This window comes from Silurus meridionalis, chromosome 14 (genome assembly GCF_014805685.1).
Source record: "Silurus meridionalis isolate SWU-2019-XX chromosome 14, ASM1480568v1, whole genome shotgun sequence".
In the NCBI taxonomy this organism is placed as follows: Eukaryota; Metazoa; Chordata; class Actinopteri; order Siluriformes; family Siluridae; genus Silurus; species Silurus meridionalis.
Genome location: NC_060897.1, coordinates 1,615,872 through 1,635,308, shown reverse-complemented (window position 1 = coordinate 1,635,308; position 19,437 = coordinate 1,615,872). Strand labels below are relative to the sequence as shown.

General features: G+C 40.5%; 1 protein-coding gene across 4 annotated transcripts; it reads left to right on the top strand.

Annotated features, from left to right (window-relative positions):
* Window positions 1-1,727: 1,727 nt before the first annotated feature.
* Window positions 1,728-19,437, top strand: LOC124396961 (neurotrophin-3). Of its 4 annotated transcripts, none has more exons than XR_006927861.1 (3): window positions 1,728-3,831; window positions 4,716-4,810; window positions 4,896-5,301. XR_006927861.1 is itself a non-coding variant. In XM_046866366.1 (2 exons), exon 2 carries the CDS (start codon window positions 14,484-14,486, stop codon window positions 15,810-15,812), a length of 1,329 nt encoding a protein of 442 aa, XP_046722322.1. In that variant the 5' UTR covers window positions 1,728-3,831; window positions 14,465-14,483; the 3' UTR covers window positions 15,813-19,437. The 4 variants fall into 4 exon arrangements, 1 of the variants encoding a protein (XP_046722322.1); XR_006927860.1 differs by adding an exon at window positions 4,534-4,609 and having other exon boundaries at window positions 4,716-5,291; XR_006927859.1 differs by having other exon boundaries at window positions 4,716-5,307.

Sequence of the window (19,437 nt, the reverse complement as noted above, 5' to 3'; positions counted from 1 at the left end):
CCCTGGAGCACAAGGGCCTTACTCAAGGGCCCAAGAGTGGCAGCTTGGCTTGAATTCCCAACCTTTGGATCAGTAGCCCAGCACCTTAACTATCAAGCTGTCACCAGTTCACCAGTTGTCGTTCTATGGACCATTTTTATGTGATACTACCCACTGCAACACACTTCAACACATTACAAGAACTAACTGTTCAGTTGCTGCCTAATATAGCTTCACCCTATGACAGGTTATTGCAAGAAAATACTCAATGCTCTTCATTTCATTTCCTGTCAGTGGTTTTAATGTTATGGCTGATTGATGTACAGGTATATTATGGATGTGCATCTCCAACACTGAGGCCAATGCGATACGATACATTAAAGATACATGTAAAGCAGCTACTGATGTTCGATTCTGATTTGATTCAACAATGCAAAAAATATGATGCTCTGCAATTCAATATGTCACAGATAACTTGCTTTTATTTCTTTAATTCGAGAAAGCTCTACCTCTGCCATGTAAATCTGTATTCTATGTGACTCTACTGTACACACCATTTTCTAGGACTAGTAGGGGATTCTGTTTTAGTTTGTCTGAACTATACAGGAATATAAGGTCTATTGAGCCGGTGGCTACCTGCCCACAGATCACAAAGTGTCTGATGTTTTCTTTTGGACACTTTGCTTCAGAGTCCAAAGAGTGTAATGTGTTGAAGTGTGTTGCAGTGGGTAATATCACAAAAAATAGAAATACCAGACTCCTTAGCAAAAGCTAGACTTCTGGAATGTAAGTCTGCATCGATTTAACTATTACTTTATTTTACACGATTTAAATGGTTGCACTAAAACCTGAACGTAATACTTTTTATTTTCAACATCCACTTATGATTTATGCTGTTCAATACGTGAAGTACAATACCTCAGCAAGATACGTTTGTATATTTGTTTTATGATTGCCTGTAGCAATATAGATGCAGTAAGTTACGCGCCAGCCAGTAGTCGTTACGCTTGGTAACCCTGTCTATGATAAGACATTTGAATGCACACAGCTAAGAGTTTTATTTAAGCCTGGGTGTAACTTGCTTTCTATAAATCAGATTTAGGTACTACCTGTTGAGCTCTAAAAACAGCCTTGGTTATGACCTGTTGGAGCAACTGCTTGAGAATGGTTTCTGTTTATTTAAGGCATGCTGATCCGTTTGCAAACTTTTTAACCTGATCCCGTATTCATGTACAGGAAAACTCCATCGCACCACAATGCATACATGAGCTTCGTGTACTCATTAAATGGCTTAAGTGACTCATGAGGGTTGAAATCGGAAAAAATGTTTTTCACGTATTCCCACAGCAGCCAATAGCATTTACGGTCCGTTTCAGTTACTTTGAAAAAACCCATGACGGCAGATTTAAGGGTAGGTTAGCGTTAGATTGACAGTTTTTCAAACATGAAGGATTTCACCTTCAGCGTTGCCTACTGACCTCATTGATGAGGATAATTTCCTAGACAACAGGGCCCCATTTGTTTCAAAGGTGAGGTCATACATATCCGTCAATTTGAGTGGACATGTCCAAATGGAAATTATATTTTTTAATAAGAATTGAGTTTAAGAATTTAAATAATTGTATTCCATATATGCAGCTAACTAGCATTTAATTGTACATTAAATGGATGGTGACAGAAAAATAACTTTTTATTCTTAGCATGAATCAGACCAGTTTGATTTTACTAGTACTTTATTGCGACCCCAAAAAGAAACGAAACCCTTAGCATTCGAAACATTTAAATCCGCTAGATCTAAATACCAATACTAAAAATATACAAAATTCTGATCTACATAATTTGGCTACTTCAGATTTCTCTGATCAGCCAAGACATGTCTGGTATGCCAAATTTCACTTTGTATCTGTACTATGAAGCTAACCATCAATTAGTATCATGCAGCTGCATGCCAAAACCATTACACACTCGCCTCTAACGATATAGCTTGTCTAAGTAAAATCATAAACAGTGTCATAAAAGCGAAACGGACTATTAAAAATGTTAAGTCGTGTGAGGGAATCCATATTCATATTACCACATCAAATTTTAGCTATGGAGTTACCATTTACATTTTTTTTTTAGTTGAGAGTAGGACGTATTTTTAATTTTGTACGTTTAGTTGGTCCTAGAAAAGTGTAGTAGAATTTAAAACGTAAGTATTAATAACAAAATGATTTTATATCATTGGATTTTTTGTGGAATTGACAAACAATTTACAGCATTTTTTATTCATACAAATCTGATGACTGATCCCTTGCTTCTCTACAAACGCAAATTGATGAATGAATTTTAACGTTAGCATTGTCGAATTCATGAGGCTGAGATGAAGCCCTGGTGGTTGTGTTTCTACGACATGGATTCTATTGAAAGTACTATTGGTACCAGTACTGGAAGGTTCTTTACAGCCCTGAATTACTGCACGTTTCCAGAAGATTCTTTGAAGAATTCGTCACTCAGTATACACCATGTGGATAAAAGTTAGTGAACACCCCAACATAAGATTGCTATGTGCTTCTGTTTGCACATCCTATTCCCCATTGGCTGTTATAGCTGTTATAAGAGCCACTCTTCTGGGGGGAAGATGCACTAGATTTTGTGGAGATTTGTGAGATTCATTCAGCCATAAGGGTGTTAGTAAAGTGATGTAGTTGAGGTCAAGATCTCAAGTCAATACCGTTTGAGATCTATAGCAGAAGATCTTCCACTCAAACCCATGTGAAGCATATCTTCATGGAGCTGGTTTTGTATTTAAAAAAAACCATGCTGGAACAGTCTCCTAATGGGGAAATTTTATGGTAATGCATCCAAACACATCATATCGATTGTGTGCCACCAAAGGTTGTGCTCAGTGTTTGAGGAGGAACCACTTTTGGCAGGAGAAGTCAGGTGTCCCAATACTTTTGGGCACACCATTTATAAATTGAGCTTTTAGGCAAAAACTAATGCTGCAACATTTTTCCTCATGTCTTGGTTGCTCTTCTGTGTGAATTTGGGTTTCCTCCCCAGAACCTGGAGGCTCTGGTGTTAATAAGGTAATCAGACATCCAGGTAGATGGCTACCTTGCTCAATGAGTTGAAATGTTGTGTGATTACACCCACAGGCAGGCAGCAGATGTTGTTCCTCCGTGTTCCCTCTCATGGACTTCTGGTTTTCTTCTTTTTCATCCCCCCCTCCTCTTGAAACCAGCCCCCTTTTCTGGGTCTCGTCCTATATGAAAAGCTTCACAAAATCTTCACCCTGCACCTTTTTTTCCCTTACCGACAGTTCGGCGGGTCCGGAGACAGATCACATCGGCGTACTTCGATCGGGAATCGGTTGTTTTCACTCAGATCTTCTCTCGCAGTTCACGTCCGAGCGGATGGTTGTGAGGTTTTTGTTTTGTTTTTTACGTCAGAGATTCTCCACAAGTGGTGCTAGCAGGGAAGCTATCTACTGGGCGAGCCGTAACGTCGCGCGCCACGCACAGAGAGTGAGAGAGAGCGCGCGCGAGAGAGAGAGAGCGCGCGAGATGTCTCGCGAGCTGTCCCGTGTGAGGAATTCAAAAATTTAAAAAGAAAGAAAAAAAAAATACCACAATTAAAACCCCGGATTGTTAACGGAATCTAACGGAAACCGAGCGGACGTCGGGGGGCAGAGGGAAACCCAGGATGAGTCGCCCGCGCTGACGGATATCGTGACGATAAAAAATAGTGATAATAAAAAAATTAACATAAATAAAAAACTTTGACGATTTTCTGAAGAGTGGAAACTTCCTCGTGGGAATCAATGCGGTTTCAGTCGAAAGGACGTGCGGTCCGAAACTCACCTAAACGGTAAGAACTCGAGGGAATATATTCATAATAATAACAATAATAATAATAACAATAATAATAATAACAATAATAATGATTAATATTAGGACAGAAGTTTAGTGAGTTGTAACTGTATTGTCAAAAAAAACGTGCTTGTAATAAACTGCTGTTTATAGTTATGTGTGTATGTGTGTGTGTGTGTGTGTATATATATATATATATATATATATATATATATATATATATATATATATATATATAGCGAGTTTGACAGGCTTCCAGACACGACAGTCTAATTATATAATTTGACTATAAGTAGTAAAACCCGTTTGAGTTTTTTTTTATTCAGTTCTTACATGTTGAAATATTCTCCAAGTCTTCCCAAGTAATTCTCTAAGACACCCGAGAAGATCATTTTCATGCTAAATAAACAAACATTAGCACCTACCGGCTCGAATCGTCTTCAGGGCACCTACATTTTTAATGTTTCTGTTAACAATAACAAAACAGTTATTCAGACATTGTTTCATGTGAAGTGTCTAAAAGTTAGTCTGAAAGTTAGAAGTGTTTCGGCGTGTCATTGGGAATTTTGCTGGGAGGATTCGTGTCATTACCTACCTGTTAGCAAACTCAGGCGTTGAGATCGCATGTGTAATGTTTCTATGAGGGATCCTTTGTTGTTTACTTTCTCCGCCATCTCGACAAGCGTGTGTTTACCATCAGAGCCATCATATTTGGCCAGGACTGAATGAGAGTTGGGGCTTCAGGCCGGTGTTTCTCTTCACACATAATCCCACAAGTATGCCCCATTGTGTTTTGTTGACTTTTTCGAATTGCTTGGCTTTTGGATGGATTTTTTCTCCACAGAATGAGTAAAGGCTTTTTGTTTTGCACTTATTTCCCAGTTGCTTGAAGATTCCAGAAAAGGAAGCCAGAGAGACAGAGAGAGGGAGACAGGACAGAGTGAGGACGAGAATGAGAGAAAGGCATTGGGTCAGAGGTCTGAATGTGATGTGATGTTGGAGCCAATATCTACATTTTCCAGCTTTCAGACAGATCATATTATTTACATTCTTTCTCCGCAGCATGTGTTCAGCAACTGACCGATCACGAAGCGTTCATTTACAGTGCATCTGTTCACTCCACACACACTCCTACTTATAAAACCACACAAACAATTTACAGTGTAATCGGGATGTTCAGGGGGTCAAACAGGGGCTTATTTGACTTTATTGGTAGTGCACAAGAGTACGCCATTGTGACATACAGTGTATACATCTAACATCATGCAAAAGGATTCGACATTTACACAGAATAAAATTCAGTAAAAGAAAAAAAAGGTTGTTCAAGTTTCTCTGGGATTTGACCTCACAACCTTCTGGTCACTGTTACTATTAATGAGTCACATTAATTCCCTACTGACTGACAAGATTTACAATATAACAGGAGTAAATCCAGTTAAGAGAGTTGGTTCAAGGGACAAACAGAGGTGGGATCTGACCTCACAACCTGCAGGCTGCTAGTACAGGAACATATATTATTGTGGCATACAATATGTTCATTTAACATCACCCAAAGCATTGACATGGGGCTGAACACAATCACAGGAGGTTTTCAAGGGCCAAACTCGCTCTTGTTTCTCAAGGATCTGACCCCAGAACATTCTGGACACTATTCCAAAGTGTGATGCTTCTATGACATATAATAATCTATAATGGGTTTACCATAAAATTAGGGCTAAATGCAGTTCTACGAAAGAGGAAAATGAGTTAAACATTGAGTTCTCAGGGATTTGACCTCAAAACTGTCTGTTCTGTAGCTTAAAGTGACATATGTAACTATACTATATGTACAATTTGTGTGGGTCTATTATCAGTCAGAAGAGTTTAGGAATGTTAGGTCAAGAGCCCAACAGGGGCATGCTGGGATTTGTCCCCACAGCCTTATGGTCACTAGTACAGAGCCTCAAGCGCTGAGCTATCACTCCACTCCACTCCAGCTCTATGAGCAGACAAACGAGTGAGAGTATTCCAGGCCCTACAGATTGTCTGGACATGCTACGCTGTGAACTAGGCTTTCTCATTTCCGTGAGAAGGGGAGGAGCCTTCAACCTGAGACCTTCTTTTTGAACCACTTTCCCTTCATTTTCCGATGATCCACAGCGAATTCTCGCTCCATAGGCTCTGGCAGTGAAAGCACAGATGTAGACGTCGCTGTAGCAGACAGAGCGGGTGCATGGGAGATTTACAGGCAGAGCGCCGGTGCGTGTGTTATGGAAAAAAACAGATATACATGGAGAAGAGAGTGGCACTGGACGAATGTATCTCCAGGGCATAGCTGCCAGAGCAGAGGATCAGCTACTGAAGAAGCACTTAAAACAAAACAGACACACACACAGAGGCAGCTGTCGGGTCTGTCCTAACCTGCTCGTCGATTGCACAAAGTAAAAAAAAAAACCAAAACATTACACGTGTGGCACTTCCTAATCTAACATCACATATCAGGTGTTAGAAAAAAAGTTGTAAAAGTAGACTTGAGAATAAAGGCCATTAATGGGAAGTGTTTTCATTCACTGCAGTGATAATATTATCCAGAGCAGGTCTCAGAGCAGGGTCTGGACTTTCTCTTCCTTAGGACAGAAGAAAATGAAAGCAAGGGGGAAAAAGCGGGAACGAGCAAGGCCACCCAAACATGTAAGATCTACAGATCTACACAATGACGTGTGATTAGTCCCTTTACATGTCAGCTTTAGTGCTCGATCTAAAATATCCTAGATATCGGAAACACGTGGGCCGAGTTTTGAACATTCCTGCACTTGATTGCGAATTGATAATCTTCTGCAGCTCCTTCTCGTTTCGCTCTTTCTTTTCCCTGTCAGAGGGAATGTTGAACTTGGCCCTTTTTTTCCGCAGGGTGTGTTGATGAGTGGGATGCTGCTGATCCACGCCGATCCTGAACAAAGCGATCACAGATACGGCATTGTTTAAATCAAGGCTTTGTTTCATCCTGACCTCGATGCAGTTCTTTTTTTGTTTGTTTCTTTCAGATTGCGTTTGCAACTTTTTGATCGAGCTTTCAGAGAATGCTTATCAGTATGATTATTATCAGCTATGTGACATAAAGTGATTTATGCAATATGAAGGGATTTATGCTCTGAAGTAAGGGTGGGAGCTTAGTGGTTAAGGTCATGAACTCAAATCCAAGCACCACCAAGCAGTCACTGTTGGGCCCTTGAGCGAGGCCCTTAACCCTCAACTGTTGTAAGTTGTGCTGGAGAATTGCTAAATTTGCACTTGTGGTAGATGCTAAAGTAAATTAAATGTTGTTGCTGAGTACCTGCACTGACATTAAAGTTTGTTCTATCTATCTATCTATCTATCTATCTATCTATCTATCTATCTATCTATCTATCTATCTATCTATCTATCTATCTATTGTAAACACTATACAAATGCATTTAAATTACATTTATTCGTAAATTGATCACAGAAGCTTTTACACATGAAATGTGGATTTCATGGGAGTAGGTTGGGAAATCATTTGCGCCCAGAGTTTGTTTAAAGGTGACTCAATAACGTGAACATCAGCAGTCTTGTCATGTTTGTTCAAGTCAAGCTTTGTCAAGTTTTCACCTCCCTGTGAGACTTTTATGGGGCTCCCCTTACAGTGCTCTACAAAACACATCAACATCTACCAAACATTCCAACACGAGCCAAACATATTCAGCTCAGTTTATTTACTAACATATTTACGCTTAATCATCATAACCATCTCCTGCATATCTCTGTGGAAAGCACCACTGCTGATGCTGATGTCAGCAGCTGGGGCCGTTGTTCAACACAGCCCAGGTCACAGAAACTCCACGCAAAGATCCAATTAATTAAAACACTTCAAAAGAATTTGGAGCAACGTGTTAGACAGGAATCTTTAAACAGTAACAGGGGGCTTTTTACTTGTTACATGTCAATTCAGCACAGTGAAATTCTTCCTTGGCATATTTCAGCAATGTTAGGAAGCTGGGGTCAGAGCACAGGGTCAGATATGATACAGTGCTCCTGGGGCACAGAGGGTTAAGGTCCTTGCTCAAGGGCCCAAGAGTGGCAGCTTAGCGATACTGGGGCTTGAACCTTAACTTCCACCCCCACCATTATCTACACCAAAACATCAATTAAGGGACAATAGTTTGGAAGAACGATAATCATACGTCCAGAAAGATTAAAGTGTATCACACCAGAGATTGTAGAATCTATGCAAGGTTCACCTGTGCATCACCTCACTAACACACTATGTGGTTTATCAGTCCATCATGTGTCAATTAATGTTCTTATACACAAGCTAGCTATTGCTCAGCGCCCGTATTTCTCCATCGTGTGTCACGTTAATTGTAGCAATAGCGAGGCCCAAATGTTTTTCCCTGTAAAGAGTTCAGATGAGCTGCATGCCTGACAGGGGTGTAAGTGAAAGATGGCTGACGTGCCTGATTTATGTGTTGTTACCTGCACGGGGGGAAAACTGTTACTAATGTGTGTTTGAACACACATGCAGGTGACGGACTTGGAGGAGGTTGTCCACAAACAGCAGAACTTCTCTAACTTATCTCTAGAACGCTCCATTTGCTGTGATAATGCGCTTGACTGGGTCTGCTAACCAGGCACGACTAAACAGCTTTGCTCTGTGGGCTTTATAGCCAAAATCTCACACACACACACACACACACACACACACACACACACACACACACACACACAGCAAGTCCATTAGTTTTAAACCCTTCATGCCTGCATACACACACACATACATGTAAACAAGCCCTCTTTTGTGTCCTATCTCACCACTAGCCTTTTAATGCAAGCGTGCAATCGACACTCAGAATCTCCTTATCTTACACACTCACACTATACACACCAACACACACACACACACACACACGGGCTGTGCAGTCAAAGCCAGCTAATGCTATCCCCATAACAACCACAATCTCACAGACAAACGCACCACATTACAAACACAAGGTGCACTGCAGATCCTCCAGGTCCTTCACATGAGATTAAACAAGCACCATGCTCTCGGCCTCTCCAGACTCCACCACAACTGTTTATACCAGGAGTGAAATTTGGTGCACGAGAATCTTTCAAATGCAGTTCGCCCCCGCGTTTGATCAGTGCAGGCGGGACATTTCCAAAATATTTATTATTATTATTAATTGTAGAGAAACCCACAGAACCCCAAGGAGGACATTCAGGACTTATGAAGGGACACAAACTTGAGCTACTCTGTATATGTTTCCAGTCATATTCCTAAAGATGTTTAGAACTTTTTAAAAAGCTGCTTCAGATATAGAACTCTTTGTGAATCTCATAGCCACTGTACTATGATGGTAGAAGATAAATGACACCATTGGCCATGTGTTGATATTCAACATCCCATTTGCCATATGTAAGTGAAAGTTATGGATATGCTTCAGAGGTAGAGTTATGGAGTTTAGGATTTAGGGTTTGGGAAAGGTTAGGTTCGGTTAGGGTTGCAGATATGATTATTAGTGTTAAGAGATAAGTGTTATGACTAGAAGTCTCAGGTCTCAGCATGGTGGTCTTGGTCCAATTCTGAGAATTCAACTCAATAGTGCCTGTGGGATTTTTTGTTGTTTCAGAGACACCTGCATTTTTCTTTTGGTTTCTGTGTAACAAACTCAGTAAAATACCAGTATGAAATGTAGAATTTATGAGATTCCTGAAAATATCCATGAAGGAACCTTAAGAAGCAGGATTTCAAAAGTCACAATCATACAGCACCTGTCAGAAGTTTGAAAGCGTTCCTTTTGTTTATGTGCAACAAACTTGGTAAAATGCAAGAACACAAAGAAAGAAATCTCCAACTAGTGACGAACATCTTTGACAAGTTGTACAGGAGGCACGGCAAAGTATCTCTGCTGAAAGTTTGGAGAAACAAAAATATTGTGGACCATTTTGACATTTATAGATTTGTTTGGTTTGGAAATCTTCATAGCGTTACATTACCGAGTTTGTTGCAAATAAAACAAAAGGAACATGCACGTGTCTCTCAGTGTTTCCAAACGTATGACAGGTGCTGTATGAATCAATTTAAGTCCAGTGAGTAAATCAAACATGCCCTTTGTTTATTTTAGTAGGTATATGTTTGGATAATTTGTGTAATTCTTATCCATGGAAGCCAAAGATTTGTTTTCCTTTCATGCAAAGCATGGACCTAATTAATGTTCATATTAAACAAGTCACCGGAATTCATAAAAGTGAAATAAAATGGATTATTTTCAGTTTGGGGGTTTAATATTGTCAGTAACTTACACACAGCCGGCTCCAGGGCTTTACATGAGCTGGAGTGGAAGATCTTAAGTGGCCCACTGCCTTTCCCAGGCTGACTGCACCCCGAGGCTCCTCACCTCACTCACATCAGTACCCGACATTAATAACACCCTTTTGTCTCCACAAGCATGTTCCAAAATCTAGTGGAACATCTTCCCAGAAGAGTAAAGCTGACTATAACAGCAAGTGGAGACTAAATGTTGAATGGGGGTTCAAGAAGCACATAGCAGTCATATAGTCAGATATCCACAATCTTTTGTCCATATACTGTATAAGGGTCATACACAGAATCTGAGAGTTACATCAGTAAATACGTTGTGTATTCAGAGTTGCAGCTTGAGCAGATTTTCTGGCTGCTTCTGTCCATCTGTGTTCTATACAGTTTATCTTAAACAGGGTCAAAAACAGGAGCCTGGAAAAAATCCCAAGCAACTTGAGGAACACAAGCACATTTTTTAGTTGAGTTGAGAAGCATTCAAGAGGTGTTTAATACTTTCAAGACAACCTGCTACAAACACAAGCACTTTCCTTTAAACTACCACCAGACACACAAGATGCACAAAAAAACACTACGAAAACTAGTCATTAATATGATAACATGCATTAGAAAACAGAGAGATTTGAATATGTCAGAACAGGAGTCTGTTTCCAGAACAAATAGTCCCTTGTTGGTTGTCATATTAATGACTGTGAATGATCTTATTTGAACATTCATGAGCATTCATAATTGTAGCCATATATCCTGCCCTAATGCCATTCAGTCGATGGGCAGAATCACATAAAAGTGAGACATGCCATGGTTTTTCAAAACCTCTGCCCCATGTGCCCCAACTTTCCTCTGCCCCAACTCTCCGCTCATCTCACCTAACTTCTGAATCTAGTATAAATCCTAAATACCGATTTTTACTATCAGCTACATTCGGATGTCTTGATGGAGGTAATATTAGTTGCTAAAGAGTTCCATTTAACAGCAGAAAAAGGAACTAGTCATGTCAAGGAGGTATCATGGTCGTGAAGAACTTGCTCAAGGAATTCTCACGTCACGCTAAACAGATGCTTATATCTTCCCCCACCTACACAGGCAGTAAATAGTTACCGTATGAGTGATGAGAACTTTAAGAGGAAGCCCTTACGAAGACAGCAAACGAAATTGCCTGTGACTGTTCACAGAAAAAAAAACAAGCATCTTTCAAAAGTCTGACATCATCTGGGATCATCATGCCCTTTAATGCAAGACAATGCATCTCGCCCATCCCTTTACCGAGTTGACCTAGTAGTGATGGATTTATGATTGGGAGGACAGTAATAGCTTTACGTACGAAAGGGAGGACAGCAACAGAAAGGCTAAAATTAGTCTGTAAAAACCATACAACGGCAGGTGTTCACACTGACCATTATCTTCAGCGTCGCTTAATTTGTCAGTTCTGTGAAAGAGAGAATTGGCCGAGGGTGGAGTGGTGTTGTGCGTAATGTTTCGTAGCTATTCTGTCTCTTTCGTTCTATCTGTCTCTCTCCTGTCATGCCTGGGGTTACCCAGGAGGAGCCACATCCTTCACATACTAAGCATTCCTTCACTCTTTCATTCTTTCTTTCAATCTTTTTCCACTGTTCACTCGTGTCGCTTTTGACGCACTAAGAACAGTAGCGGCTTTTCAGATTGATGCCTGGAATCTACCAGCAAACGAAGGGCAAGCGCTCGATAATTTGTCATCGGCAAGACCACAAAACACACATACACAAATAAGCTTGAAGACGTGGCTTTGTTCGCCCCCTGGTGGTCCAGTCAAACCTGTAGCTCTGTAGAAGTGCGAGAGCAAAACCCTTACACGCTAATTATTGTTTCATTCACTGGCTCCGTTAAACCATCATGTGAATCACTAACAGCCGGAGAGACGCTGCCAACTCCAAGGGTTTCACTCAGCACTTTCTGATGTCTGCTGTTCATTACAGACTCTGTGGTTAAACATACGGAATGCATTTTGTGTGTGAAACGATTGGGGGGTTGAGGGGGGTGTTAGGGTTCCCACTATTAAAAAGCCAATAAACCTTTTTTTTTTTTTTTTTAGTTTAATTTAGTTAACCTTTAGAACAAACAGATTTTTGCAAGGGAACGATGATTTGGCCTGCATTTGCCAAAAAGGAGTTTCACTGCAGTTGAACTTTGAACTACATTCAAAGAAATTCATAATTACAAACCTTTATTTTTTATACCTGCTTTCCCTAAAGAACTCACACGTAGCCTGCAGTATAATCGCCAATAAAAGCCTTAAGGATTAATAGCCAGTGAGTAAAATCTACACTAAATTCTGCTACTGACTCTTAGAGTCTATCCAGTGTTACTTATTTGCTCCTCTGTCTTCTGATTTTCTTCCATGATAGTAGTTTAATTGGCTGTCTAAGGTGTAAGGTGTGGTACCTTAAGAAGCTGTACCATGAGCCTTTTGTTCAAGTCGAACCCCTGATGAAGCAGAGCTGAAAGAGAACTAATGAGGCATAGATCTTTTCAGCAGTTGGTTTGAGGGACTTGACACTGCCTTACCAGTATCACAGTTAGGAATTTACCTGAACTCTGCTCGAGTGACTTACTTGAGACTTGACCCAATCTTGATGGTAAGTGAGACTGGATAGAAGAGATTTGTAAGTCGAGAGCTTAAAACAGGTGTGAAAGATTTCAGTGTTGTCAATCAGCGTGGCGCAAGACAAGAGCGGGTACCTGAAAGCTCACGCATATGGCTTCATTTTGACACTTTTTTAAAACCAGATTGTCCCCTTGGGGGATACACAAGGCCAGTTTAAGGGGTATTTCGATTGCTGTTGGCTCACTTGACATTTGTTAGACGAAGCCTCAGAGGGGTGGGGAGGCACCTCAGCATATGCATAGAGTGAACTGTGATCTGAAACCAATTTAATTACATTTTCTGTCCCAGAAAACGTCTGAGCAATAAAAAGCGAATTCATAGTTTACACTATATTTACTTTTATGGCATTTGGCAGAGACTTTTACCCAGAGCAACCAACAATTATGTCATTTATACAACTGAGCTATTGAAGGTTAAGGGCCTTGCTCAAGGGCCCAGTAGTGACAGCCTGGTGGTGCTGGGATTTGAACTCACATCCTTCATTTTTGGCAGTCCATCTACTTAAGCACTGAGATACCATGTCCTACATGCTTAGACTTTTCATTAAAAGGCTTGCTTAGATATTTAATCAACGCATTCACGCTAGCACCAAAAAGCTTTTTAACCACAACGTTTACAAAACGTACGTGATATTAAAGTATTTTGAACGCCTCATGAAACTGTCACCCCCTTGCTAGTTCAATTCAATTCATTTTTTTTATATAGTTCTTTTTTACAAAACCTTGTTTCAAATCAGCTTCACACAGACAAAGCTGCTATAAGGTTAAAATAAAAGTTTATTCTTTAGAATTGTTTATCCCTCATGAGCAGCAAGAAAAGCTCCCTGAGATGGGGCTGTTATGACTCTGTTCACTGCAGAAAATTAAGTGCATAAATCACTAAGAAAATAACTTCATGTGTGTTTATACTTACTACCAAGGAGCAGTTTAACACTCGTGGAGTGGCCTTCAGTTTTAAAGAAACGTGTGTATTGTAGGTCTGATATCCTCTGATGGTTTGATGTCCTGATAAGTGTATTTAAAAAAAAGGGGTTACATTTAGAAATGTATTTCTCACAACACCATCATTAAGCAATAACTGCAAAAAAAGGACCTTAACTGTAAGCAGTTCTAAGATTTGACCTTGAAAACCACTAATCGAGTTAAGTAGACTTATAGATTACTAGATATGCACAGTATCTCACAAAAGTGAGTGCACCCCTCACATTTCAGCAACCATTTGAGTGTATCTCAAGGTACAACACTATAGAAATGAAACGGATATCATAAATCTGTACTGCTGTACAAGCTGCACATTGACTACTCCAAAATATATCCAAGTTTCATTTCTATAGGATTGTCCCTTGAGAACACATTATAAAATGGTTGCTGAAATGTGAGGGGTGTACTCACTTTAGTGAGATACTGTATGCATAGATTCTGTATTTTTTAAATTGTGTATTGTCGATAATTGTGAAATACATTCTTTTTGTGCATGGAGGCTTCCCACATTTGTAGTTTTTTTCCCACTGGTGTGTGCCAGATTTGTAAGTCTATAGCCACTTAAACTTTATTGTTCCTGTCGGGTTTTTTGGGGGGTTTTGGATGGAGGTGTGCCTGGAATGACTCTGACAGATGTAATCAAAAACATCTTAAGGTTCTTGCATTCTCTCACACTTTGTTTTCTCTCTTCTAGTTGATACGTCTTGGGAGTGATGCACTGGCTTCCCCTGGTTGCCATGGTGATTGCCTCGGCCCTGTTCTTCCCTCATTGTCCCAGTGTGCCCAGGCTTGTTGCTGCGACAATGGAGCCTGGGAACAACTTCAACAGCACCAGATCACTGGTCAATCCAATCTCCAGATCCGAAGATACCCATGCGGAATACGTGTCGAGTCATAAAAAATCAGCGGAAAAATTACCTCACAGGACGGCAGATACCCACCTTCGGATGGATCTGACGGTTAAGGACACATCATTTGTGAACGAGGACATTTTGCCTGGAAGGAATCAATACAAAAAGGGAAAGCCAGGCAGGTTGGACCTCAGTTTGGAATCTTCAAGAAAACTTCAAGAACACCAAACTTCCAAGGAGAACCACCTACATAGGGACTATAGATCAACAGATGGTCAGTTTCAGGGGGATAGCAAGCTAGAAACTCATATTGAAGGAGATGGGTCTAATGATAGAAAAAATGAGGAGGTGTCATTTGGAAGACTGACTTTTAAAGATTGGCCAAGGCACCTGCATCCTGCAGACATGCCTACACACAAGGAGGATCTGAGGGAGGTGGGTAGAGAGGGAATGAGGGCAAATTCAATGCCTGCAATGCCCCCCGAGGGCTTGGGATTGGGCCTAGATGGACTCCTGCAGGTGGATGATGAACTATTGCTGCTGGAAACAAACCCTCGAGTGCTGTTCTCCACCTCCCCTTCACCTCCCAAACATCCTCCAATGCAGGTAATGCTGGAATTGGGGCTCATGCCTGAGCAACAGGAAGAACCTGAAATGGATGACAAGGAATTTAGGATGGAAAAAAATGAAGATGGAGAATCCCCTAGGAATCTCCCGACGGATTTATCAGACTCCTCAGAGCATGCGGCACCGTCGCTGCGACGTAGAAAACGCCAACTCTCACACACGGGAATCGAGCGATCGGTTTGTGAGTCTACAAGCAGCTGGGTGATGGACAGGCGAACTGCGATTGATGTGCACATGCAAAATGTCACTGTGCTGGAGAAATTTCCCACCAAGAAAGGCATGATGACGCAGTACTTCTACGAGACACGGTGCCGCGGGCCTGATCACCGCGGCGTGCCAGCCGGAGAGCACGGACTAGCCGGCGCTGGCTGCCTTGGTGTGGATAAACGCCACTGGGTGAGTGAGTGTCAGACCAAGCAGTCGTACGTGAGAGCATTCACGTCGGACAATACAAGGGGGACAGGATGGAGGTGGATCCGCATTGATACATCATGTGTCTGTGTGTTGTTCTCAAGGACACAAAAGAACCGAACTTTAACCACACGTCAGGGTACAACAACATAAAAGCCGATATTTAAGAGACATTTGGTAGATATTTGGGTTTATTCTCAGTACACAATGACATGTTACTGTGTGTGGTGCAGATACATGCGGATAAGCTGTTTGGGGTTTAAACACCTGATTAGTCTCACAGGGTTTCTGCAGGTTCACTATGTCAAATTGAAAACTTTTTGAGACCATTAAGAATTAAAGATAAGACGCATATCACTACATCAAAATACACAAATTTGTTTTAAACCAAGCCCCGAATAATTTTTTTTTACAGCTAATTATCGGCTTCCCCATAGCTGAAAAATAAAATCCGTTTTACATCTGCGGTACAATTCAATAGAGATTCGCACCAGTAACAGAAAGCTGATTGGCCATTGCATGTGGGTCTCACAAACCCATCAGCAGCATTTCAATGAGCATTTGAAGTAGCGTTACATGGACATCAGATAATTATAATAAGATTCTGCAGAAACCTTGTCACCATAGTCTCTGGTGGGATGAAAAAGTCCAAACATCTCCAACTACTGTTTTACTAAACTTTAACTGATAATGATGGAGGACTTTAACAGTTAGGCTTTAGTCTACTGCTACTACACCTACATGGTGACCGACAAATAAGGTGTCAAATTAAATGACTCTCACACACACTTCTATGCCATTGTATATGATTAGCAATAGGCTGACCTCCAAAGTGCAGCTTTGTGGTGTATACACACTGGCAGCCATTTTGCACTGCTGCTGAAATTGCTCTGTGCAGGTCTTTAGATTGTCCTTTACCCTGGTCTCCCCCAAGGTACAGTAATATCAACACATGCTAACAACAGGATTAGCTGATCATGAATGAACCAAAAACATGGATAATTTTGCACGGAATAAACAAAGAACAACACCATCCCTCACTGGCAAAAGCTTTCCCATTTGCATGATCACAGTTGCTCCTGTCTCCTAACCACTTTGCTGCCAGTGTGATTGCAGGGTAAATCATGGCCAGTTAGCGTATATATGAACAGTATGGTCCATGAATGAGTTCACTACCAAGAGCTCCACCCCTTTTTTATGCATTTGCAGCTATACAAGTCTCAGATATTTTGCCATTTGTCAGATAGTGGTGTGACGTGACCAAGAAACAGGGAACGTGTTCAGCTCTGATTTTACGATCGTGCCACATGGTAACGTCAACAAGTAGCATGAGCTTCCTGTGGGTCATATCTCTATAAAATAATAATGCATTGTTCAAATATTCCTATAAAAATGATGCACTCAGTGACATTCTCAAGTTCATGCATAGACTTGGAAATGATGGTGCATTCCATCAAGCTTATTTTGTGAATTTCAATTACACAAAAAAAAACCTAACAAAAACCGGAGTACATGTCGAAGAAATGCTTGACTAGAACATAATAAGAAGGTCATGATTTCAAACCCCAGCACCACCAAGCTGGCCCTTGTGCAAGGTTCTTAACCCTTAACTGCTCAGTTGTAGAAATGAGATAATCGTAAGTCGCTCTGGATAACTCATCTGCCAAATGCGCGAAATGTAAATGCCTGTAGGTTTAGAGCTCTATAGCAGAAGATCTTCCACTCCAACCCATGTAAATCATATCTTCAAGGAGCTGGATTTGGGGCAGGCATATTGTCATGCTGGAACAGATTTGGGTCTATTAGTGTCCAGGTGAAGGGAAGATTTCATGCCACATCCAAAGACATCCCACACAATTGTGTGCTTCCAACATCAGGTTAATAAAGTCCAGTGTCAGTAAAGTGTAATAAACTTTGTTTTATTAAAACAACAAATGAAGGTTTTTTGATTACATTAAATAAACCAAAACTGGATGTGACGATGACCCTGACCATCTGCGATGTTACTTAACAATAAGTGGCTATTTATTTATTTATTTATATAAAACAGACAAATTTAGTTTTGGCTCGTAAGAATTTACAGGTCAGAGGTCACCTGGATAAAATCGGCCTGTAGTGAAGGTTCTCAGTAAAAGAAACAGATTTTCCTGCATATATCTATGCCACTGGTTATTCACATTAATTGGCCAGTGCCATTGTCCAAATCGCATTTATACTGAGTAGGTGAGGGTTAAGGGCCTTGCTCAGGGGCCCATCAGGGACAGCTTTGTAGTGCTGGGATTTGAACTTTTTCAAGTAGATATCCTGCATCTTAACCACCAAGCTACCACTTCCAGTTGCTGGGGTTTTCCTGGACGCGCTAATGAAGTATGGATATCTGCACAAGTTAGTTACAACCACTTACCACAGATATTGTACTACATATACAAAACCACCAATTCAGCATAAAATTGACAAGCCTTCCACTGCACATTTTAGGAGCCTAAAGTTTTCGCTGCATCGAAAGGGAACATGGAAATCTCCGGCCCATTACGCCTATCAGTGTTTGGAAATTTGCAATGCATCTCAGGCTGCGTCTACACTGCTCCGGATGAATTTAAAAATGGCGTCTAAAAACTCTCCACGTCCACACTTTAGTTTGGAATCGTTTCTCAAAAGTTGCTCCTCCACACTGAAACCTCTGCAAACGCTTTCATCCCTGAGCAAAACTAAAACGCTTTAAACTGCATCGTTTCCTCTTTGTGACTAAAAACGCGTCATCGTTTTCGAAAGTCCACAATTTGACACAAACATTTCAAATTGTATTCACTTTGGAGAGCATTTTCGCGTTTTCACATTTTCAAAAAGCAACTTTTTCATTGACTGAAAATCCCGTCTCCAAGGCCGAAACGGAGAGAAAAATATGCGTTTTCAAACAAAAACGTATTCATGTGGCCATGGCCTCGTTTGCTTGAGGTTTAAATGTGGTATCGCAATTTTTTTGGGGGACTCGTAACGTGACAGAATCGTAACAGCCATGACTACAGTGTAGAAACCACCAGATTCGTTCTGTTTTTTTTGTTTTTTTTTTCTTTCTAATTGCTGTGAAATGTAACTATGTTGACTACAATCTGTGTCAGATTACAAACTCTATGTTCTTGGTGGTGAAGTCAGACATCTGGACCTGGCTGTAGCTTTCTCTATCACTCACTCACTCCAAGAGAAAGGAAAAAGAAGAGCGAGATCTCTTTTGTCTACAGAAGCCGTCACTCACAAACCACAATAAAACACAACAACCTCAGTTTCTTACGTTTTTTTCCTTCGAACGTCACGTACCTGTTGCAATACCGTTTTCAAGAATGCTGTTATTTTTATCTATATATTTGTTATTCTGTATCTATTATATACATGCTGTAAGTTATTACTTTTTATTAGTATAAAAGCATGAGTACCTGTGATATTAATATATTTTCCTTTGTAAATGTCCTGTACGGGAAACACGTGCATTTATGTAAGTATGAAACTATGTATATATTTATAGGATTACAAAACACTCGAACGTGGCCTCCGAGAGGCGCCGACTCACGTCTGGTGGTCAGGAGTGTGTGTGTGTGTGTGTGTGTGTGTGTGTGTGTAAGAATGTCATGTAGTGCCTGCAAACTTTCTAAAAAAAAAAAAAAATGAATAAAATAAAATATTTGTTTACTGAGATTTTTAGAGTTCTGTTCGACGTGGATTTTTTTCATTTCGACAGGAAAAAAAGATCATGTAATTAAAATTCTATATAAAGGCATTAATA